The following is a 26,038-nucleotide window of genomic DNA, read 5'->3' on the forward strand; positions in this document are numbered from 1 at the left end:
CTCCTCATCCATCCTTCAGATAAAGATTCCCTGACGGATGCATTCAGCTATGCTTCCATTAACAGAAGACAGCAGTGCACTGGGTTGAGACCTTGACTGATGGAGGGAATCTAAGACAGATGTACAGATTTACTCGAAATATAGAGGAAAACAACTAGAAAGCCTTGTTGCATGTGAATGCCAAGCCATCTGAGCTGGGTTTAAAGTTGTCGCTCTCTTCTCCTTCCCGGGTATCTGCCGTGCTTCCCCTCTTTGTGCTGATATCTTCTTCCCGTTTCTGTTTCCCTTCTCTCTCTTTCCTACTCTCTCATCTTTTTCCTCATCATCTCCTCTCCCTCCGCTCTTGTCATTTCTTTCTCTTTCTTTCTTCACCCTTGAAAATGATCCTCCACCACCCCATCTATTTTTCCTTATGGAATTGGGCCTCCTGATCACACTCCCCATTCATTCTTTTCTCCTTTCTTTCATTTTCCATCCTTCTTACCACTTTTGCATTCAAATTTCATTTCTTTTCTCTTTTCCCCTCTTCCCTGTCCATAACTTTCACTACTCCACTTACCCTCTCAGGTACCCTCCCCTACGACATCAAGATAGTAATTGCTGGAAATCATGAGCTGACCTTTGACCAGGAGTTTATGGCAGACCTCATCAAGCAGGACTTCTACTACTTCCCTTCAGCCTCCAAGCTCAAGCCAGAGAATTACGAGAACGTCCAGTCACTGCTGACCAACTGCATCTACCTGCAGGACTCTGAGGTCACCGTGCGGGGCTTCAGAATCTATGGCTCCCCCTGGTGAGTGACTCTTTCTTCATATTAGAACTAGGGCTGCGCGTACAGTATGTGGAGTATTTTCTTAACAAAGGATTGACTCTTTGGTTTTCTTATAGAAACATATAAATCTGCTGACACGAGTCATGCAGTGGTAACTTCAAACGTAGTCAAATATAACAGATTGTTGAAGATTTATAATGTGATGCAATCTGACATGTGGAGGTTGACTCCATGGTGTAGCGGTTTCCACATGCACATTGCACTGGCTATGCTCAATAACACATCCAATTTTCATCACAGCATCCACTTGAATTATGAGTCTACTTTCTTCAAGGTAGGAAAGTTCTTAATATCCCTTTTCATTCTCTACTAGCATATTCTTCTAGCAAGTGGAGAGTCAAAAAACCCAGTCAGTACTGGAAATATCCTTTAATTTACTGTGAATAAAAAATGAATCCCATGTATATTGTAAGGGTCTGACTGGGTCAACACTCAGTCTTGAGTTTGGCTGTTTCTACTTTTCTTCACGTATAATCTTGGCGCAAACCTCAGGCCAGGTAGCATTCAAATAAATAAATGCACTGTACATGTTACACAATGAATGAGAGAAATGGGACTGTTAGTGGTTCAGCAGTTCCTTTCTTGCCCTTTGTCTTGAAGCAAATGCATCTGTCCATGAGTTGGGCTCAAACCTGAAACCGAATTTTGTTTTTATTTTCCTTGAAAAAAATCACAAAAACACATAATTCTGGGTAGCTTTCTGATAAAGCTTTAAAGAGTGTTTTTGCACCAGTTGGATTGCTGAGGCGACATATTACACGAGAAAGTTTATATCTTCATTCTTTTAATTGCTTAACCAATTCACTGTTGCAGAGGGCAGAGCTTATCCCAGCTGCCATCACTAACACAGAGACAACCAATTTAGAATCACTAAGAAGCCTAGCATGTGTGTTTTAGACTGTGTGGCAGGACCCAGAGCAACCCATGCAGGCCAAATGAGAAACCATCGCTAACACCGCTACCCACTGCACCCCTGTGCTGACGAGCATCATAACAAGTTTAAATTCCTCTGTTGCAAACAAGCTCAGCAATTCATTGTCAGTCACTCGTCTTGTTTTGATCCATTGTCAGGGCTGATGGGCATTTACATGGCTAATATTTTACCAGTCTGTACAGCGAGTATTTTGACATGGTGATCAACAATGTTTGTCCTTTTTCGACCTATGCTAAAGTATGAGCTAATCCCCCCCCCCCCCCCAACATTTAAAAGAGAGTTTTATGAACTGCAGTTCTCGTCCTCCAGTGTGATTCTTTACAAGATTTTATACTTATGAAGAAGAAAGTTCCTGAGGTCTGAGGGGACCTTTGGAATCACTAAAACTGATCAGTTATCTGCTTCTTTATTTATCTTTTGCTGGATTTGCTTTCAGTTTTCCAGGATGTGATAACATGCATGTGTGTGTGTAAGTGGTTTGATGATGGGCTGACATACTTGATGATGATGATGATGATGATCAGGTGTTTTACTGACAGGTTCCCAGGGACACTGTTTTAGTGTGTGTGTGTGTGTGTGTGTGTGTGTGCTGGGTAATTGGTTTGCTGTGATAGCAGGTTCCCCTGACTTTATTGCTCGGGCCACTGCAGAGAGCTGCCTGAGGTGAGCAGAGATAGATGGAAAAGTCAAGAAAGAAAAAGGCAATAGGGAACGGAGAAGTGAAAGCGCCTACGGAGGGCAGGAATCTGGGGAGAGATGTGGACAGAAACGGCGGGACAAAGGAAGAGCGGTGTGCAGATTTAGGAAGAGATTTATCCGGATTCATCAGCTGGCCCTCGCTGGTTTAATGGCCACATGATGTGATGAGTGTCTGTGCGAATGTGTGAATGTCTGGTCATGGGTTTATGCACCCTCATGTGCTCTCGCTTGTCTTGGACTACATACTTGTGTGTGTGTGTGTGTGTGTGTGTGCGTGTGTGTGTGTGTGTGTGTGTGTGTGTGCGTGTGTGTGTGTGTGTGTGTGTGTGTGTGTGTGTGTGTGTGTGTGTAAGCCCCAGGGTGTGTTCCTGCAGCACAGAGGGGCTCCAGCTGGAGGCTCTGCATGTTCTCCCCTTCTTCTGTTTGCTCCCCTCTCACCACCTTCCTTCTTAATGTCTACCCTGATTACCTTTGAGCATCCTTTCATTATTCTTTCTCTTTAATCCTCTGCTCTTTTTTTTCTGTTTAACACCAATTCTCTCTTCCCTCTTCTCCTCCCTTTCTTCACCTTCTGCACGCCTGTTTCCACCCTTGCCTCTTGATTTGGGAAAATTAAAGAACCACTCGTCCTTGTATTTCTTTCTCACCTTTCTAATCTCTCAATCTCCTCTTTGAAAGGAATTCGTAGATGTGGCTCTTGGCACTTTTGAATGCTGCGGCACATTATTTCACTGCTCCTCACATTTTGTCCAGATACAGTGGCAGTAACTACTTTGTATAAAGAGCTGATTGTGTTTTCTTAGTTGATTGTAATATGCATTCTTAAACTGTAACGTTTTCTAAAACACCAGCGTAACCTACTCAACTTAAAAAAATCATTATTGTTAACTTTTTAGGATTTTACAGTGTAGCAGGATGGTGCTATCACTATGACCTGTGTTACCATAGTGATACCAGTGCCACGCTGTATGGCCTGTTGATCCCCCCACCCCCACCACCTCACACCCTCCACCACAAGCACTGACGTTACTACCTCCAAACTAAATGTACATGGAGCTCACAAAAGGACAGGCTCACACAGAGAACAGAAACAAGTCAAAATTTCACTAACAAGCTTCACATATTAGTTATAAAATGTCCAGTGATGGTGTGGTCAGACCTGTCACTTCAAAGCAACAAGCTTCTGGGTTCCTATGTCCGACCCGGCCTGGGCTTTTTCTGTGGGGCGTGTTCTCCCCGTGCCTGACAAGTTTGCTCTGGGTACTCCCAGAGACTTCCTCCCAGAGTCTAAAGACAAACTTCTAAGGAATTGGCTGTAGATGTGTTAGCCATGTGGTGGACTGGTGACCTGCCCAGGGTATACCTTGCCTCTTGCCTTGTGTCAGTTGGAAAAGGCTCCAGATAGTGGTGGAGAGCTCTTTCAGTCCAAAATGTTTTTAGCCTGGTTGAGATCAAGTGAATCTGATGGCCATGACTTTTGTTTCATTTGATTTTCTTCACATGAACATGTTCAGTGAGCCTTCATACTTTATGGATTGCAGAATTATGATCCTAGACGAGACCTCTGCCATTAGGAAACAAATCATTTATCATACGACACCTTAGAGCAGCTTTATATTCATTTGCAGTAACCAGTAACGCTCTTCTTTAAGCGAAACCATGCTAGTGTAACTTGTTTTGGTTTTTTTATTTGTTTTTATTTTAATGTAATTGAATTTTAATTGGGACCGTCTTTATCTCAGACCAAAAAGAGAAGAGGGGAAAATGAAAGAGCAGAAACAGTGACTCTGTTCTTTCCTTCATCATTTCCTGAGCAGTGACTGGCTTGACTTCTTCATTTCTTTCTGTCACCTATAACGTTCGTTATGCCTCCCATTTTCATCACTTGGTGTGTCTTCTTCCTCCTCCATTCCTCCATCCATCTGGCTTCACGGGCCGTTAACTCCTTCCTTCCTGGGGTCCCTCACTCCTACTTCATCCTCTCCTACTAAGAGGTATTGTGAAGCTGTGTGCTTCCTAGCAGGCCCCTACGGCTCCTCGCACACTCTGTCGTATACACAAACAGATGCACATGCAACCTTTTACTATCCCAGCTGATATTAAATCCTTCTTACTTCCAAAAGCTTCTTAATTTATCTCTTCATGTATTGAAAAATCAGACAGATGCAGGGGCATTGCTCCGTTTCCCCACTTCTGATGCTAATGTGACTTTACAAGCCATTTGTCACAAACATATTGCAGAAAGATGCTCTGTCTGAGAGCTGATGGGACAGAGCAGGAGTACTCATGTGCATGTCTCAGTCTTAGAGTAGAATGTTGAATATTATGGTGGAAGAACTGAACCGCCTCTGTCCCCTTTTTCACAGGCTGACAAGCACCAAAACAAGTTTTTAAAAAAAAAAAGTGAATAAAGATCGATCTACAGTATCTACGTTTGTGTGCATGAAGGGTATGGCTGCTGTCAGAGTAAATGTGACTCGCTGATGTTAGTGGAAGTTGATTTTCTGCGTCTCTTCCTCATCACCACTCAGCCTGATTTCGTCCTCACAGATTTCCTGTGCCAATCTGAATGTGAAGTAACTCTCTGCTCTGAGTCTCTTTACCTGTTTCACATTCTGAGGGGTTAATATGAGCGCTGGTGCAGACACCAGCTGTTCATAGCACCACTACAATACTAAAGGATTATATTGTACACGATGCAGCCTAATCACACATTAATATTATTTCTTATGAAAAGATGAATAGTGGGAAAGTTTGGGTGATGAGGTACAGAGATTGTGGTCAGCAAAAGATATGCAGTGGCTTTGTACCCAGAGCTGGATGTAAACAACATGTAGTTACATTATTAAAATTAGGAATATTATGTGCAGGGCATAGCAGTGCTGTGGCATACGGAGCTTATGGAATGACAATGAAAACTGTAGCAGTCAGAATAACTGTCAGCAACACAAAGCGGATGCCCACCCAGTGTAGGCACAGGAAACACTTTGAGGATGACTTTGCTAAATGTCAGAACAAAGTTGTTGTTCAGTGCTCTCAGGTCTCTCAGACATCTCTTCCACCTCAACACCTCTGCAAACTGGAAATGGCTAAAGGATTAAACCTTGGAACTTCTCGTGAAGCAACACTGATTACTGCTTCACCACAAAGATGCATTTTCATTTTCATAGGGGACACACCAAAAACAAAAGAAAAAAACTGATAGGCCTCCGATTTTTTCTAATCTGTTTTTAGCTCATACTAAATGGGCCGGGCATAGTTCAATTCAATTCAATTTATTTATATTGCACCAAATCACAACAACAGTCACCTCAAGGCATTTTATATTGTAAGGTAGACCCTACAATAATGCATACTGAGAAAAACCCAACAATCATATGACCCCCTATGAGCAGCACTTTGGCGACAGTGGGAAGGAAAAACTCCCTTTTAACAGGAAGAAACCTCCGGCAGAACCAGGCTCAGGGAGGGGCGGGGCCATCTGCTGTGATTGGTTGGGATGAGAGAAGGAAGACAGGATAAAGACATGTTGTGGAAGAGAGACAGAGGTTAACATAGCCACATACATGACCTAATTATGAGTTCAAACCTTAGTCTGAACTCTGTGTCTTTACTGCTTTACTGCTACGTGCTTATAAATTCATGTCTGAAAGCATTTTTTATTAAACCCAGTCTGCTGTCACCGGCTAGGTTTTCTGTCACCTTTAAACAGAGCTGAGGTCAGATACTTCAGTATTACCCTGTTAGACCACTTGGAGAACAATAGGCTGAAATATTATTATTATTTTTGGTATTGTAATATCAAGCTGATTATCCCAACTTTGACTCTTACAGGCTTTAAGTATGCATGTGGCTCATATCAGCCTAACTTTTGAGTGTACTGTTCATGAACACGCAGTGGATTTAAAAATTGCTCACGGCTATTCAGAAAAGAAAAAAAAGTAACACATGTTTAAAAATCAAGTATTGATTTATTTGTTGTGACTGTTTTGGTTTCCTGTATATATAGATTGTTTATTCACTGCATTCATTTATTTTCTATGTATTAGATAATAAGTAGGAAATAAATGTGTATAGATTTGTCTAAGTCCAATTATGGTAACAATTGCTCAAATGCAGACAGAACCAGGTCATAATTCATGCTAAGCTATAATTATAAGTGGGCTCATACTAATGTTAAAAGCTGTAATTTTCTCTACCTAGTATATTATTATTTAAGCAGGAAACCCATTACTCTACTGCCAGAGTGGCTAATTGGGACTTTCAAAGGTATTCGTCGTTAGCCCCTTAATTGTTGAGAAACTTCAATCAGATTCGGCCATCATTAGTCAATCTGATCAATGAGCTAGTTTAGCTTGTGGATAGCAATAGATTTATACAGTCCTCCAAAAAACCAAGTACACACTTGCTGCTTCTACAGGAATGAAAAGCGTTCTGAGGGTTAGTATCAGACAGATGCTGCTAATCATGCGCTTCCAAAGAGGAAGGAAAGGCACAGATTCCCAAAGTGTTTCCACTGGAAAGATGGTTAGGAAATCATGGGATAGTGCCAGAAAATGAACAATTGCAAAAGTGTTCTACTTTAAATTGTCATTATTATTATTATGTTAATGATCATCATCATCTGGACCATGATGATACTCATTGGTTTTTGTAGTATAGTACCGAGGTGTGAATTAGGTTGTTATCTCAGGTGGATAAAAAGCAGGAACAAAACAAATCCTTTGTAATTAATTTGCTAATCAGTCGTCATTTAAACGTGGGAGGCCATGCCCGAGTAAAAACCCGTCATTGTTAAGGAAATTCTATTTCACAGCTTGTACATGCTTGGACCCCAATCAGGAGCTTTCACCCTGTTTGCCCTTTAAGCCACACAGACACATATTTGGCTAAGTGTCAGGTGTTCATTTTCATGTCCATGTTGTGTTGATACAAATGATGTTGTCATGTGTGTTATACTTCTATTGTCATCATAGTCCTCCACGTTTTCCTTTTACTCGCGATGTTTGTCGAAGAAATGCTACTTTATTGAAAAAGGATTGCGTTTTTGCAACATTTGTGTTACTGTGAGTAAATGGAAGATGCTGCCCTTTTAGCTACACTGTATATAATTAATTGAATACTAAAATTACATTATTTCATACTTGCGATGGTGCGCAGCTGTGATTTATTGGCTAAAATGTTAGATTCTAGCTTTTCTAAAAAATGGGAAAGAAGACATAACGATGCTGCGGTGAGACTTCTTTAGTTGTTCCAGTATGTTATTGTTTCAGTAGTTTTTCTTCTGTTGCCGAATTGTGTGTTTCATCAGTATGAGCTTCCCTTAGAGATAATCGTAAAAGCCAGTATTTGAGATAAAGGTGTTCTTTCATATACAAAATCCTAGATGAGTGCATTTTGTATTTAGGAATAATTTTCCGAGCAAAGAATTCTGAGGACTTTTTATTAATTGAACTGAATCCTGCTTTTAAAAACACCAAAAATCCGATATTCACACGAAAAGTACATAATAGTTTCACCAGCTGGTATCACAGATCTTGGATGCTTGGTATCTCAGAACTACTCTCTACTCATAATTTAGCAACTAAGATTCTAGGCAGCAGAAACCAATCTGGCAACCTCGGCAGATGACATCTGAGTCATTATTAATAATGAGCTGCATGGCCGGGACACGCAGCTTTGCACATTTATGGAGCCGCTCCCCCACCAGCACAAATGCAGCCACGAGTATGCGCTTCTCGCTCTGCACAACTTTTTTATATCGGTAGCCAATAGAGTAGAAAGTCACGTCTGATAGAAGCAGGAATGAAAACATCTCCAACAAAAGCATCTATCACAATAATTCACTCCTTTCTCTGTGTTACATTTTCCTAAACAGTGGCCAATCATGTGTGTAATGTTTTTCCAGCTGAAGTAATCTGCACACGTGACACATTTGTTCAGTGTAAGTTTGTCACAGGTTATGTTTTATTCAGATTGATCTGCTCGTGACTGCAGCTTTACTCATGACACCAGGAAGTATCAACAGTTGATACAGCTGGATGTACTTATATCAGTGCTTAAAGAAATCAGTGATTAATCTGACTATGTAAGAGTTTATGATTAACTGTGGAAGTCATTGTAAACAATAATGTTTGTTTTTATTCATTTGTTTGTTTTTTTAAATGAACTCAAAGAAAAACAAAGTTAGTGTGTTTCCAGCTGCTGTTCAGGATAAACAGCATTTGGATGAAACCATGTCAGTGTGGGATTTGCTGTTTATGCTGGAGATTTCACTGTTTCCTGACTTTTCTAAACTCAAATTCAGTCAGTTTATAATCATAAAATAAGTCACGTTTAAATAACAATAATCGTAGTCCTGCAAAAAATCATGCTTCTCTGTGTGCTGCTTACCTTTGACAAAACAGAAAAACCTTTCAACAAGAGATAATAAAAGCAGCAAAATTTGAATTTGAAACAAATTCCATCAACCACCAACCCCTGAAGATTGGCTGTTCAGATGGATGCACACACGCACACGCACAGACACACACGTGTGTTTAGCCAGGTGCGACATGAAGTAGGTAAAAGCCAAAGTGTCCTTAGTTTTGAGGTTTGTCATTAAAGTGTAGAAGTACAGGCTCCCACCAGGGTTAGGGTCAAGATTATCTCCTGATGTCATCTTTTCAGGCAACCCCTTGTATACATAACATGTATTTGTCCTCTTGTGGTCAAACATATGAAGGCAAATTTGAAATTCTGCATTTTACCTCAAACCACATTTTCCCTAACCTACCACAGTGGTTCACTGCCTAAACGTAATAAAACAAACACAGATACGTGTAAAACCAAAGTCTCAATATAACATTGCCAGACTGTCTCCTCTCCTGAGCATTTGAGTGATTTCAGTCTGATAAATAAAGGCTGTGATTTTTTATTACACGAGACTCAGAAGAAACACTTCTAACTGCTAAAAATCACCGTTTCCTTTTACCTGAGCGTGGCTCTCGAGACTTATGTGTTCCTACTAAAGTCCCTCCTATTTCAACATGCTCATCATTATGAATGCAACACTGTAGCTCAGTGACGTGCTTTTTATTGGTTTTGGACAACAATGCAGTAGAAAAGAATATACTGTAAGGCTGTGATACATCATCCCTGTTAGCTGGATACAGTCATTGTTGGGTTGAGTCTTTTCATGAGAACCAAAATCTAATATCCTATTTTCCAATTTTCTATGTGAGAGAAGAACGTAAAACCTTGACGGGTGTCTGTTTAGCTTCAGGCTGTTTGACAGATGCTTAGAATAATTGAATTTTAGAGGGCAGCAATTATAACTTGGGAGCTAATGGGGTTAGAGACTTGATTTCAGATTCTAACGAACGTTTTATAGAGTTAAGATATACAGTAGCTACCTTAAATGTCTTTGTCCGTCTGTCCTTACGTCTTTGAGTTTTTTCTAAAATATTGGGGCAATGAAAGCAGCACGTGAGCAGGAGGCCGGGGAGGTTCCTATAGTGTTGATCCAAAAAAGTTCAATTTCTTTAAACGTATATAATGACGGTCTCTGAGGAGCGGAAAACAGGCGGAGGAGACGGCTCATTCACAGACACACAGAAATCACAAAGGCATGAGAGGGACAAAGTAGTGTGTTTGTTGATGGGGGATTTGCACGGAGTGACAGGGGAGAGAAAGCGAGAGACCCTGTTTTCTTCTTTAAATGAAAACGGCAGAAATTTATCGCTCCCCACTGCTCCGTGTGGAATAATTAAGGACGGAGATGCAAAAGACTCCTTAATTAGATTTTTTAATTATTGAGGATTCACTTCTCCTTCTATAGTGGCCCAATTAAGAAAGCTCATCAAAAACTAAAGAGATGAAGAGAGGCCGTTTTCCTCTTTCTTCATCTCCTCCTCCTCCCTGTCCCCCTCCATCTCATCTTCCTCCTCCCTCTCCTCCTCCATCTTCCCTTTCTAAGCTCCCTCATTTGACAGAAATGGACTACCTGCGTTGTGTTTGATGGCTTGTCCTCACTGATGAGCGGCAAACGGAAGGGACTCTCACTGACTTTAATTAACTTGCTTGTTTTCACGGCCCTGGTGAAAGTAAGAGAGAAGGGGTGGAAAACGAAGAGGTAAAATACAGTAATAGTGTGCAGAGCTTCTCCTTTAGTGATAATGAGTCTAATGATGGTGGAGATGGCATCAAGGTACCGTGACCTTGTTTCTCTTCTTTAAGCTTTTAGAGTTTGCTTTGTTCTTGTTCTGATGAGGAGAGACTTCAGAGAAAGTTTTGACAGATGGAGGGAAACGGGAAATAACAGACAACTTTTGAAAACACACCATCAGTGGAGATGTGAGTTTTAGCCCATTGAGTACAAATTGTGTAGATGACCATTTTGCAGATCAGTCAGTTTTAAACGGATTCCCTGCCTCCCGGCCAGCCATTGGTTTCACTTCATTTCAGGATGCTTTGAAAACAACGTGCAGGCCCTGATTACAGGTCGGCAGCTAATCCATAACTAAATCCGTTTTACAGTGTTGTGTTGTAGCATGGCTCCACTTAGTGAGCACTTCACACATGTTTATGTGCACTCTGGCTTCAGAGGCGTAAACACCGCTGCTGAATTCAGAGAGTACGTACTGACACGAAGGCGCTGAGGTTTAGAGCTCACTCTCAGTTCTGGAGTGTTGGAGATATTTTCACCTCTGAAACACACAAGCCCCTTTCACACATGCGAGCCTACCTGTTAATCTGGCACTATTTCAGTGCGTCAGCTTCCTGTGTGAACCGTCACCGTCAGGTTTCCATAAAAAGGTCCTGACCTGACCAGATTTTGTACGATTGACACACTTTTTTCTGCTTCCAGCAGTGATCATTAGTATAACCTGAATACAGTCTGGGTTTGACAACAAACTAACAACAGGAGCTGTTGTTAGTTTGACACACACCCGTGCACCCGCTTTACAATACCACTATTCATTCACTCTCACATTCATACACTGGTGGAGGCAGCTACAGTTGTAGCCACAGCTGCCCTGGGGCAGTCTGACAGAAGCGAGGCTGCCATATCGCGCCATCGGCCCCTCTGGCCAACACCAGTAGGCAAGTAGGGTAAAGTGTCTTGCCCAAGGACACAACGACCAGGACAGAGAGCCCAGGGATCGAACCGGCGACCTTCCGGTTACAGATGCGATTCCCAACCCCCTGAGCCACGGTCGCCCCTTTATTCCAAAATGTGTTGTTTTCGTTGGTTTCAGGGTTTTTTCTTAAATGTCAACTCATGTGTAAATGTCTACACATCTGGATAGCGCTTGATTGGCTGAAGGCTTTCAGCAGGTAACAACTGGTTACTGGTTCAATCCTGTGTGAATCTTAATTCCCTCTTTCACTGAGCAAACCAGGACACCAGTAGCTTTGTGTGTTTGTGTGCAGTTTTTGCTAAAAAGGTTGAAGAAGTTTGGAAAACAAAGTTAGTTTCAGAGAAAGACATTTCTTTACCTGTGTGCCGGTCACAAATATTGTAAAATGTTCTTTATTTTCAGCCCGTTCTCACTCCCGAGGCGTAACATCCTGACGATTTGTCACGTCTCACGGCGTTCCTGAAGAGCGCGAAAGGTGACCTTCTGCATTCTTATGCTACGAGCCGGGTTATGGATGAAATCCAGTAGGATGACGGTCCCGCATTAATACGCGTTCAAGGAATGTATTCCAGCCCTAACCAGCACTTTAATGACGTTAGATAGTGTTTTCCAAAGCAATTTAAGTCAAATGAACAAACATGTGTAGATTGATTTCAAACGGTTCTCATGTTTCCTCATTTTTCCGATCTCGTGGTGGCCCAAAGCGTAACATGTTGACGATTTGTCACCTAGCCTAAAATATTACGGTTTGGGAGTGTTGTTACTTTTTAAAACTCTGGATGTAAAATGTTCACATTATTGTATTATTATATATCTTTATGGTAAACAATAATTGAACTCAGAGGAACAAACATCAGCGGCTGGGAGGAAAGCAATCCATTAAAAACCCAAATGTTACGTATGCAGTGGAATACTATGTAATGCATGCACAGTCTGTAGTCAACGCGCTGTATCATGCAGCAGCGTGCTCCTGTAAAGATAAAAAGATGGCGAGACATACAGTTGGGAGTTCATGCTTTTCTAGGCCTCCTCACCAGAGCCCCAACTAAATTAACATCGGAGTCACTCTGAGATTCTTGAGCTCCCCCGAGACTTGTTCTCTCCTCCATCCGTCTCCCCTCCTCCATCCCTTCTCCCACACCACCATCCCCATAGCACTTACGTTCCCAAAGGACCCAAATAAAGTAGCCTAAGAACACTGAACATTAATAAACAGATACTTAAGGGGGTTGGTAACGGATAGAAGGGGAAAAATGGCCTACTTTAACACTCGTCACTCCCCACCACCACCTTCTCCACCCATTCCCTTTTCTGTCTTCCTGTTCCTCTTCAATTTCATCTTTATCTCCTTCCTAAGTGCTGTGTGCTGCCCCGTAGCAGAATAAACAGTTATGGAGGGAAGAAGAGCAGAAGGGAGGACATTTACTGTGTCGTTTCCCTCAAGGGATTTCTCTTTAAATTACCTGTTAAATGGCCTCCAGGGGTAGGACTTATGTGCACGGGTGTGTGTCAGCATTTGTATGTGTATTTGTGTTATGGCATGCTCTGGGGCATTTCCCTCCATTTCACACATGCCTTCCCTGCTCAAGGCACGCACAATTGTTGAGAAAAAAATAAATTAAAGTGATTCTGTCCTTATGTTCCTCCTCGCCTCGCCACACACACACACACACACACACACACACACACACACACACACACACACACGCACACACACACAGCACTCCCTGCCTCTCTGTCTCGGCAGTTCATCTGTGAGCGGCGATGTTCAGGGTTTGATCACAGAGACACGGGCGACGGGACGCAGTGGACGCTGAAAGAAATGTCCACGCCGGGAAGTCTCATTTCCCCGTCTTCTAAATGCCGTTTCATTTGTTGCAGCAGTTTTGCAAAAACAAACGTCTTCACTGTGAAAAAAGGCAGATTAACTCAGAGTGAACCACTTGCATTAAAATGAGGGTTGCAAGCAAGACAAACATGTTGATGCGCTGAAATTGAGGCACGTTTTCTCACCAATTTTCTTTTTAGGGAATGCTGAGATTCCCGTCTTTGCATACTCTCACGCTGCTAGGACTATTTAATTGTAATTTGCATTGTTATTTTCTTGTCAAAGGTTGCAGTTTATTATCTTGTAGTGTTTGTATCACAATTTTCTGTAACTATAGATTTTAAAACTGTGTTTACTAGAATTTAAAACAGCATAAACTAACTGCTTTGAACTGTTGTTTTTTCATGTAAGTAGGGGGTTCATGGTAACCCCGTTGTCATGTTTAGGTAGGAACCAGGAATAATATCCACAGGCTATCAAGATATCAGGCTGTCAAACGAGCAGGCTGATGAGCACTGGCACAACATGGAATTTGGCAACCCCCCCGGAAGACGATAATTATGACACAGAACACTGAGAGAGATAAAAAAATTCTGGATTAGATGTGCTGGAAGAGTCATGTAGACTGAAAAGGCTAACCACCATTATTAAGGCAGCAGAGGCAAGAGGACAAGCTGGACATGTACTGAAAATCACATTTTGTAAAACGTTTTCTTGCTACCTACTAGTTTTACTGCCTAGATGAATTCTGTCCTGTCACACTAAAACATATCATAAGTCAAGCTAATAAAGCTGCACAAAGGAAAACCTCAACTTTGGTAAGAAAATGAAGCATTAATGATATTATAGTCATTTTTCTTCCGTTTCCTTTAATGATCGTTGATTTGTCTGGTTCCTGGAATGAAACTTTTTAATTGTTACTAAATTAGCACTTTGTTTTATTTCACTGCTACAGCACAGAACACTGTGGGATCGCGTTTAAAGACAGAATGTTACAGTTCTACCTAAAAATGCAATTTAGCAACCAACACAGGAACTGTGCTTTGCCTTGAGGCATCTCTCAGGTGCGAGTTTACATACTGAGACTGCTGTCTGTGGTGTGGATGGTCTTGCTGTTCGGCGACAAATTTCTGCCTGTTCAGTTGTGGCACGGCAGCGCAAAATAGCGGTTCCAGTATCTCCCTCAGAGCTGGGCTGGAAATTTCTCAGGACGACGTGATGTTCTTTGCATTTTGCCAGTTAATCGCTAGTCCCAGCCAGTTTCTTTTTATTGAAGTGATTAAAGTGTTTTGGGTGAATTTCTTTCTTTAAATCTAATCAAATGCTCAGTTGAAATGGGTATTCTTCCAAGAACTAATTTGCATCTGAAACAAGAGCAATTAATTCACCCAAATGGCAGGAATTTGCAAAATTATTATTGATTCTTGAAATCTGACTTAAATAACTTGTTAAGGTGCATGTTTATTAGCAACAAAACCAAGGAACACATATTGGTAGGATTTGAAGGCTCAGCATGCCAACTTAAATGAGGTTTCCTGAGAACAGGATATTTTTTGCAGTGTGCAGAGACTTCCTCCAGGGCAGCTCGGTGAGCCGCGCTGCAGCGTGTCCCTTCTGCCGCGCTGGCAGGTCTTACCGTTTGCCCAAACCCCATCCTGGATGAAGGAGAGGAAGGCACCCTACCACCCCTCTTTCCAGGCCGCTGCCCATCCACCTCCCCTGAACAAGCCACTAGCTCTGGATGAGCTGGCTAATCTCCACAATTCATGTGCTGAAGCGCGGGAGTCCGCAGGAGAGAAGATGAGCTACGAGAAGGGGAGGGGGGGGGGAGGTGTCTGGTAGTGGTGGGGTACTCTGGTCCTTTTTTTCCTCGTTTCTTTCTGTTCCTTTCTTCTCCTCTCCCCCGCCCCTCGTTTCCTTCTCTTCACCGGAGAACTTTGAAATAATTTGCGTCTCATGGGTTTTTTACATATTCTAATTTCCAACTAAATGGGACATCTGTTTGAGAAAAGGAAGATTTGCCACGGTTGCCAAGGCAACTATCACTCTGAAAGAAGGGGAGGGGGGTAGGTTGCGGGAGGAAAGGGAAAAAAAAAAGTCCGACAGCTTTTATGGACAGAATTAGACTTTGGTGGAATATTATCCCTGCAAGACAAACAGCAGTGAGGCCTGTTGTCTTCTTCTCCCCCTCTTAGTGTTTCCATCATCTGTTATCCCAGTTCCCCCTCTCCCCTTCTGTCTGCTTGTCTCTCTTTATCAGTGCTTTTCATTTTCACACCCTCGTGTTCACCTCCTTTTTCTCCATTTCCCTTCCTAGCCCCTCTTTTTCTGTCTTTCTGTGTCCCTCATGCTGCAGCATCATCAGAAATATCAGCGTGAAATCTGCCTCCAATTAGAGGCATAAAGCCCCCACCCCCACCTGCGTCCAGCCCCCAGCCTCCCACCCATGACAGCTTTTCCGCTGTCTGAGGCGTCTCATCCACGGAGCCGAAGCCCACCTCACACTCTCTGGTAATTGGTTATTGTTTGGAACAGGAAGGGACAAATGTGCTTCCCCCAGCGCTTCTAAATGCAAGTTAAACTGCCCTTCATTATGAATGCACAGTAAAGAATGGCTTTGTTAATGGGGGAGGAGGGGCGGGGGTGTAAAATGTCACACGCAACAATTGAGGCACGACGAGGAGCTGGAAACGAATTCTTTCTCCTTCCTTCCCCTGACATTTCATGGAGCTTTCTTTGAAGGCGAAGCTGGAAAACAGGTGAAGTGGTGCCGGGTACGTGCGTATTCCCGTTAAATCCCAGCCTGCAGAGAAGGGATTAGACTTGGAGAAAAATGAAACGGCCTGTTAACAGTGGTCGAGAACAAATCGCCTTTATCGCTGTCGATATTGTTAAAAGTATCGATTGGTGGCTGCAGTGGTGCTTGGGATAACAGTCTACTGGCATCTCACAAACACATTGTAACAGGTTTTCGCAGTGAAATGGAGCCTCGCTCCCGGCTCCTACGCAAACCTCCAACCAGTGCTTGATTGGAAGGTGCCAGAACGTAAGACTAGCAGCCTACATAGCAGCACTAATATTAAAACAAAGCCTTTTCATCTTGTTTAGAACACACACTGTGCCTTAATGTGAGCCATCAGGCACTTGTTGATAGAAATAAATAGAAAAGAGCAGTAACGTCATACTGATATTTAGAGCACAGGTCACTGAAAATCATTTCCTCGGGGCAGTTCTCATTTTTGATTACAGCTAAACATTTTAACATCAGCTGAATCTCTCCTCCGGGTGGGTGAATCCCAGTTTCTCACCTAAGCTGTCCGGTTTGCCTCATTATTTCTGTCTGGTTCGGTTAGTCCACTGTGAAAGCTGTCAGCCACAGAGACTTAACATGGCTGAGTAGAGGCCCACTCACTCCACTCCCAGTCCCCAAAATCAGACTTGAATGTGATGTCCCTCATCTCCTCGAGCTGCACAGGTGGGCGAGCGACACAGCAACTCACCCACCTGCTCTCGAAGACAAACGCACACAGAGACGCACACACCGCAGCGTTCACCAGGGAGGCTTACGCAGCACTCAAACCATGTGCTCTGATCCAGCTCGTCCTCATCCGCTGCACATCCAGAACACTCTCCCAGCCTCCGCAGAGACTCCCGTGCTCATCCCCTCATCCTGGTTATGTTTGTCCGCCCATCTGTGTGTCTTCAAACCACTCATCTCCTCCTCCCTTCATCCTCCCATTCTTACATTTTCACATCCTTCTCGCTAAGGAGAGAACTTTTTTGTGTTCCTTTTTTAAAAATCCTTTACGTACTCCGCTTCGGCCGATTAGCGCATCGTTAAAGTTTTTCCACATCTTAGTTCCCTCCCTGCGAGAGCCGTCTCCGGCGGGAGCTCATTATCGCCGGGCATGAAGTTGACTGTCAGGGTCTCCGCTGATTTGTCACATCCCAGTTCCCACCCGCTGCCGAGCCCAGCAGATTGAGGGTGTTGCTGAGTAGTGCATGTGTATCTGTGGGTGGGTAGTGGGGTAGAGTCTGGGATGGAGGGATTGTCTATAACTGCCGGCTCTGGGGAGCGTCCCGGAGCATTTTTCTGTGGCCCGTACTTGTTATTGTTGTGTTTCTTGACACTAACTGGCGTCGGCGGCGGAGTCGTGTGGCACATGTTGAGAGCCACATTTATCACGTCCCTGAGATTGTTTACTGTGATTCACGCGGTTTTGTTTATGGCTTTGTATTGTACTGTGAAAATGGAAATGGCATCATGGCGGTGCTTCATCAACTTATAAGATGTATGTAATGGGCTGGTGACTGTGGAAGGCGGAAATCGGCAATGAAGGGAAAGATTTATCACTGAAACAGACATTTTTCAGCACGTTGGCTTCATCAGAGTACGGCACCAAGATCAATTCACCCAGAAGCAAGCTGATAAAAGTTTCACTCAAATATTCTGTCAGCTGTGTAAGCGTTATAATTCAAGCTTTCCCTTTGTTGTACACCATACATGTGTTGATCATACTCCTGAATATAACCACATGTCATATATATAGTTTACAGTGTGTTATGCATTGCACAGCATCTTAAAAGCTTAAAATCCTTGAAAGTTTCTGGATTAGACAACATAAATGAAGGCGAATGAGTGGATGAATGAAGGGCAACCTTCGGTGTGCTCGATTAAAAGGCATTCGGGGTAATTCATCTTTGCACCTCACGTCCCAAACATCAAGGCCTCGCTTTTTTCCACACCCTCAGGTGACAATTTGCTGTAATCCAGCTGGAGTTTTAAAATGAACAAATCGCCAGGTGACCCATCACGGGTGATTTATGGAACCTCGAAGGTGTTTTCGTTTGAGTGATGTGATGTCCAGTTTGAGTCCTTATGTTTCCACACTGAGAAGCCCGAGTGGTTTTTGTTGTCAAGTGTCAGGATGACAAAACCTATTCAGTAAATTGTGGCCCTTAACAACCCTGGACCCGAGGATCCAGCCAAATATGGCCTAAATTCATTTCACTTATTTTAAGTTTGCCCCAGCTGACACAGCGACCTGTGAACAACCAGCAGTCCCAGTTCAGTCCAAAAGGGAGTAATAAAGTATAAAGCGGTGCTGGATGCAATCACACTTGAACTGGAGACAGATTAAAGTCTGCTGCTTTGAGTCAGCTCTGACTGTAATAGCAGCAAAACAAATTTAAAATGTCCAAAATGAGCAAATATTTACAAATGTCAGCACAGACTACACAACAAACAGATGAGGGCTAAGTGATAGAAGCTCCATTCCCAAAGTTCCTGAATGAACCGATCAACCCCCTGAAGCAGGAATGGTTTCAAATAATTAAAACAGCGAGTTTGACCCCAGACCAGCTCTTTAGGAAAGTTCCTTCAGTGGAGATGTGGCTTTAACTCTCTTACCCTAATAAAAGAAATCATCATTTACAAAACTGCATTTTGTCTTTCCCCAGCTTATCTAAAATTAAAATTTATATGATGATCTGAAATATTGAAGTTTAAATAAAAACACAGGAAGCGGCACTCTATGTGCCATGGGTAGCTTTACACAGTGATATGAGTCACTAAGCAGTTTGTTCTGTCACACAGTTCAAACTAACCATAACATATACTGACAGACTGTAATGGGCTCGCTGGCATGCTAAACCAACCTTTTGTTAAATGTGAGCTTGGGTTGGGCAGTGAAGCTTTCATCAAACCTGCAGATCCTAAAGTTAAATTCTAGTCTAGAACAAAAGCTTCCTAATAAAAAGACCATATATAAAAAAACCAAAACGTCAGATTGAATATGGGAGAAATGTGTTTAAAATGGTGCATGAAGCTGCTGGATCTTATCCTGCAGTCATAAAAACATGCAGCTCTGGAATATTTTACTGAGGTTAAGTGTGACGTGCCTTTAGTGAAAGATGGCTTTACCCTCTGACTGTATCAGAGCCCAGTACTAAAAGGATCTGACTCCCTGTTAGTCTCAGGATGTATGACATGAATCTGTCTTTCTGAGGTGAGACGGAATCAGTTCTGGCGCTCCGCGGTGATTGGACAATAAGGGCTGGCGTGTCAGAAAAGCAAAGCAGAGTAGAAACAGGGGACTTGAACGTCATCTGTCACTAATCCTGTGTTTGATGCCTTCCCTCTGCCTGTCCACTGATGTCCTCCCCCAGTGCCTGTCTTGGCTCCTCACGTATCTGGCAGCATCCTTTCCCTTTTTCCTCCATCACTACTTTCACTGCTTGCTCTGCGTCTTTCTGTTTGTCTGACTATCCATCGTTCCTCATCCCAAAAGCCTTCCTCTGCTGCAAAGTCTGCACACTTAAAGACACACACACACACACACACACACACACACACACACACACACACACACACACACACAACACGCACACACACACGCGTGCGTCTTCTATCTCTCCCTGTGATGGCAGACACTTTTATTAAAAACGGTAAAACATCAGGGAGATGGAGACCTGCCAGGTGTGTGTGTTTTGTGTGTGTGTTTTGTGTGTGTGTGTGTGTGTGTGTGTGTAATTGATGCAGGCCTTGAGGTGTGAATTTTCGGCATCTCAGCAAACAAGCAGATTTTACTGCCTTGGGGATAAATGGATGGATAGACGTACAGTTTAGATGCATGGACAAACGTTGTTTGTGAGAGAAAGTTGGTATGATGGCCATGCACATTTTGGAGGAAGGCAGTAATAGCGCTCACTTGGGGAATGGATGACGGAGTGAAACCTGTGCAGTTGTTTTATGTGACCCTCCCTTCTCTGGTTGGACAACTTTCCTGCTGCTGTTTTTTTTGTCTGGTTGTTTGAGGCTCCTCCAGAGTGTTCACGTATGATTCAAAGTTACATCCAATCTATGATTACATTCCCTTTTTTGTCAGAGTGATGCTCTGCTGCACTAAATAAATTGTTTCAAAGCATCAGAATAACAGTTTGAATCTTCTTTAATCCATCCACACTCATTTTATTGAGTTATTGATAACCCAGGTATATATAACTTTACTTATATCAATTCAGATGGAGAAATGTGTGCAATAAAACCTGCCTTCCATCTGTCCCACTGTGGAGACAGACAGATATCTGTGGGACTTCCTGCTAAGCGTGATGCACAACGATATCACAGCGATAACGAGTTATACACGTCGTTGGTGAGTTTATATTATTCAGAATCAGACTTTGTTTTGAAAAATCTTCTGTCAATATATAAAAACAGTAAAAATGAAACATACTGTGCAACGAATGCCAACGGGCCAGTTTCCACAGTCCAGATGTGATAAACTATCTAAAAATAAGTGTTAATAGGGGCTGCTCGGCAGATTCATCTTTACCAGGTTAATATCATGTTGTTGGCTTTCTTGTTGAGTATTTGCTAAGTTTTGGCTCCTGTTTAACTAATATCCTTTCTTGCAGGACTGAACAATTAAACAAATGTTAATCTCCAACATCATTATCCACAATTAAATGATCGTGCAATATTAGAGCAAATAAAGCACTCCCTAAATCAGTGTCTGAGCACATGTGCCAGTCACAGCTGTCCTTGCACCCTGCAGCTTTAAACTTTCTGGATTTGTCTTTGTACGAAGTAATAAACTGAACCAGGAAATTGACACTAGTTTAAAAGACAGATATACAATCAAATTCAAATGTCTGGCACAAGAGAAGGTGAAGAGCTTCATCATCTATTGTTTGGAAATATGTTTAAGCGTTAGAAAGACAGCTATCCAACACCGGTGCTGGTTTCTGATGTCTGACACAGAGAGTGTCTTTGAAAAAATGTATTTAGAAACACTTGAATGAAAGTGATGTTAAAACAATACAGCCCCAAAACAGCCCAAATAGCTGTATAGCACTTCTCAAACCAGCATTACAAAGTGCTTCCCAAACACACAATAAACAAACAATAGACCTTAAAAAAAGTGCAGGAATATATTATAAAAACAATTTGCATTTCAATTAAAATAGATGGAAAAAATCAACAGCTTGCACTCTGCAGAACTCCAATTTTACCTGTTTGTTGCATATTGGTGGTGTGGAGCTTTTCAAGCATAGCTGCTCTTCATCATGCTGTCATCACACAGAATTGTTGGTTTTTTCATGTGTTGATATGGTTTTTGGCACAGCTCCTGCCCCACTTTTGCTGTAGATGTGCATGCATTTCCACATCATATCAATTTAAAAATAGGCCGTACAAGATTGAAGTGCAACCTCAAAAATGAAAAGTAAAAATAAGACACTGTTCTGTGGCTCTGTAGTGAAGAATACTTTGAAATTACCATAAAAATAAAACTTTAAAGAATAAAATTAGCAATAAGACATAAAGGCCATGAACAAATGTATAAGATAAAAACTTCCAGGAAAGATCGAACATTTAAATGAGGACAACAGTTCCAGTGTGTATTCTGGAGAACAGGCAAAGGTCCATTAGGACTGGTCTGTATATGTTCACTTTTCTTGTTTTTTGCACAAAGGTTTGATGCTATATTTTGAACGTTTTAAAGACTATGTATTGATTTTAGGTCTGTCAAAATGAATCTGTTAACGCAGATCTAATTAAAATTTTTGACACAATTAATCCATCTGCAGCGCAGAATGATTCAAAATCCCTGAAATGTCCCTGTAAAAGCATTTCAGGCAGTTTGTCCAAGAAGAGTTACCTTCACACATGACAAAATTTTGTGCACAACTCACAAAATTTGGAGATTATGTACGGGAATTTCAGGAGCAGCACCACGCCTCCAAACACGCTCCTTCTGGCTGTCATCTATATAGGTTCCCCCAGTTCTGCAAGGTGTTCATTCTCGTTTACGTGCCCCACCCTCAGTCACCCTTTTCAAATCCTAAAATGAGGACGTGGGCCCAGCTAGTGAAATGAAGCATACATTATTTGGGGATGCTGCTAGCACCTTGGCTAATGCTTCGCCCAACTTGCGACAAACCACTCACGAAGCGTCGGTGACTCAGTAAGTCTACCTCGGACAAATCGATTGACACAATTGCCAAGTGGATTGCAACAAACTGCAGACCTGTTAATATCGTCGTTGAACGCTTTACGTAGCTTTGGTTCTTCATTTCAAGGACTTGAAGTGCCTCCCCAAGAGTGACCGAGAGAGGGTGTAGACCACACTTGGAAGAACGCTGCTTGATCAGTCCCCACCTCAACAGATTTGTGAAGATGGGTCACCCAAGAAAATGAGTCTTTTACAGATGGGCTCAGGATTCGATGTTGAGTTTCTGCCTGACAGAATCATGCACTTGTACAGAGCAGAGCCGATCATTAGTGTGCAGGACTGTCCCTTGGAGTGGTGCTCAGCTCATTCAGGAGGTCATGATAAGCTGACACTGCTCGCTTGCAAATATCTGGACACTCCTGTAACCCCCGTTCTGTGCGAGAGACTGTTCTCAGTTGCAGGCAACATAAGAAGCGGCCAGCTCTCCTCTCGGACAATGACAGCAAGTTAGTCTTAGTAACAGGGCCACATCAATGTGGATAAATGTTTACAGTTTTTTGTTAACATGAATGTTCAATATGTTCAATAAAAGTGCGTATATATTCCCTTTTTTCTTGAGTCTGTTTGCTCATGCACAATGAAATGCAATTAACATAGAATAAAAATGAATTTAATCGTGATTAATAAAAATTAATCACAGTAACTCTGATTAATCGTTTGACAGCACTAATTGATTTCTTACTGATACTTGATAAGACACCATTACAATAATCGAACTGACCAGAAATACAAGCATCAAACATAGTCCGAGTATCACTAAAACTCAGTGTTGGTCATATCTTTGCAATAATCCTCAGATATTAGCAGCAGGACTGGGTGACTACTAAAATCAAATATCACACGCAGGTTTGCCACAACTGATTTATCGTGGGATGGATTAAGGACTAAGGGAGGACTTGAGCTTTGCTGCATCCTAGACCAGTGATTTCTCTTGATATTGGTTTTAACATTGGAGAGGTTTGTTGAGTCGTTACTGTGAGATGCAGATGTGTCTCATCAGCAGTGTTGGGGAGTAATGGAATACATGTACCGTTACGTATTTAAAATACAAAATATGAGTAACTGTATTCCGTTACAGTTACCGTTTAAAAAGGTGGTATTCAGCATACAGTTACTTTGTTGAAATAAATGGATTACACGGCGGTCTTTTCCTGTTTCATATGTTAGGCTGTGCCCTCTCTATGTTTGGTAATTCCACGCCGGTGGAAACCCAAACAAAAACGCATTAAGAGGCTGAAATGCCCGTGCCTCAATCTCACGTCTCATAATGACGTGAAGAAATACATTTTTAAATGATTAAATATGAAGGCAATAGCAGAGTGTTACAGGCATCGCCCTAAACCAGGGGTGTCAAACACATATACACAGTGGGCCAAAATTCAAAACTGGAACAAAGTCGCGGGCTAACATGAATATTTATTGAAATATATTTAATCCTCCAGATATAAGAATGAATCTTTTCTTATGGACTCAAACACGTTTTGCTGAAAAACTGAATATGGAACAAGCAAAGCTTAATACTAAACAATATATATATTAGCTGTATAATACCAGTAGGCCAGCTCTGATAGTAATTTGGTATGGCTTCGCGGGCCAAATGTAATTAGGCCAGAGTTTGACACCTACGCCCTAAACAATGCAGCCTGATGGGCAGTGTAGTCCGTGCTGCAGGGAGAATGGACTGCCGTACCCGTGATGTGTCTGTGAGCGAGGGAGGGAGAAAAAGGAAAAGTACGAGCTGTCACGGAGCAGAAACGGGAGCTGGAAGCATGTAAATATAATAATAACCACTGCAGCCAAACAGAGAGCCTGACGAGCCCAGCTGTAAGTAAGCTATTAAGACTCGACTGCACTCTGTGTTCGTGTTTTCCTCCGAACGAATAAGTCCCGTTGCAGCAGCCTTTCAACGCCTCTCTCTGTCTCTCGCTAGCAAAGTTGACCCAGACAACAAAGTAAAGCTAGTTTTCAGCTACGTACCCGACGTATCAGCCAGAGGTCCCTTTACTACGATTCGGAGCCGCGGACCTGTTTTATATACGGGCCGAATAGTTTTCTGTACGAGATCACTGCAAAAAGTGCAGCCTTACCTAATGTCCACCTACTGTTACTCATTTATATTAAGATTTAAACATCTAGCTGGTGTTGGTGTGGAGAGTAACCTTCAGTAATGAATCACACAGCAATAGTACATTAATGTAGTTGTAAAAAGCATGATAATATATTAAGTAATCCAAAGTATTCAGAATACGTTACTCTCATTGAGTAACGTAACGGAATACGCTACAAAATACATGTTGGGGCATGTAATCTGTAATCTGTAGTGGAGTACATTTTAAAAGTTACCTTCCCAACACTGATAAACAGCATAGCTGAAAGAAATGCCACTTCTCTGTGGCCCAGATGTAAGTCCTAGTGTAGACAGCTGATGGAGTCCACAAGTTAGAGTAAGGAAGGCTGTGCTCATGAATACAAACCAAAACTTTCTGACTGGTCAAAAATGACATAAACCATTACACAGCTGTCCCCGATATATTTCAACCCAGTGCTATAGACTCAGAGTCGTATGGTCTCCTGTATCAAACACTGCACTTCAGCCAAGCAGTACAAGAAGGATAGATCTGTCAGCTGTCCTTACAACATCAATAAGCACAGTCACTATACTGGGATCCTGTCTGAAAGGTATTTCACAGCTGTTGTTCTGAAATGATTTAGTTTTACAGGGTAACTTTGAAATCTAAAGTCAGTTTTCCTCTTACCTGTTCTTGCTTCTTATAGCCTGCTTTTTGGATTCCGGCTTTGTTTGAACCATCCTTCCTGATGTTGTTTTTTCTTTTTTTTTGTTACTTACCTTTTCTGAACATGTTACTTCACTGTAAAATAAAGTAGACCAGGGGTCGGCAACCCTGGGCACGCGTGCCACAGCTGGCGTGCAAAGGGTTAACTGATGGCACGACCATGGCTGGAGTGATCATTGGCCGTGATTTTTCGGGGGGGTTTTTGTAACGGTATAAACAATGAGAGGTGGTGGATTGGCCAGATGCTGGCCGATGTGAAAAATAACTCAGTTGTTTGGTGGTGGCTATGGCGGAGCTCCCACAGAGGCCAGCAGGTGGATGAGAGAAAGGGGAGGCAGGAGGAGGAGAGCCTCGAGGTGGCTGCAGGTCCGAGTGTCAGGTGAACTGAACTTCAGGTAAGAAGTTATGACCTGCAGTCTATCTGGGTCAGATATAAAACAAGTTTAGGTTTAGTTTATTTTCGTTGTGCTGACTTTTTACAGTCAGTTACAATAACTCGTACTGCGTGCTAGCTAGCATGACGGAGTTTCTATACAGCTGGGTGGTGCCAGGGCTGGACTGGCACAAAAAATCGGCCCGGGCATTTTGACTAGAGACCGGCCCACCAAAAATGTGACGTCATTCAGGGGTAAAACCGCAACGGATTCTGGGAACTTGTGGCAAGAGGTACTAGCGCATGCAGGCTTTCAATTCAACTCAGTTACACAGCGATAAAAAGAAACACAAAAAATGGCAAGAAGCTGTTGTATTATTAACTGTAATAGCCGGTATTTGCCAAAAACTGATTGCTCGTATTTAAATTGCTATAAGTAAC

General features: G+C 42.3%; 1 protein-coding gene across 1 annotated transcript in view; it reads left to right on the plus strand.

Moving 5' to 3' along the window:
- mpped1 (metallophosphoesterase domain containing 1) overlaps positions 1-26,038 on the plus strand; it is an 84,872-nt gene that overhangs the window by 27,361 nt on the left and 31,473 nt on the right. Inside the window, exon 3 of the mRNA XM_085375887.1 lies at positions 568-793. Within this exon, the coding sequence (XP_085232013.1) occupies positions 568-793 (226 nt within the window). The remainder of the gene's footprint in view (positions 1-567; positions 794-26,038) is intronic.

The sequence above is a fragment of the Diplotaxodon limnothrissa genome, linkage group LG17 (genome assembly GCF_057381915.1).
Source record: "Diplotaxodon limnothrissa isolate DT_005_m linkage group LG17, D_limnothrissa_male_GT1.1, whole genome shotgun sequence".
NCBI classification, from domain to species: domain Eukaryota; kingdom Metazoa; phylum Chordata; class Actinopteri; order Cichliformes; family Cichlidae; genus Diplotaxodon; species Diplotaxodon limnothrissa.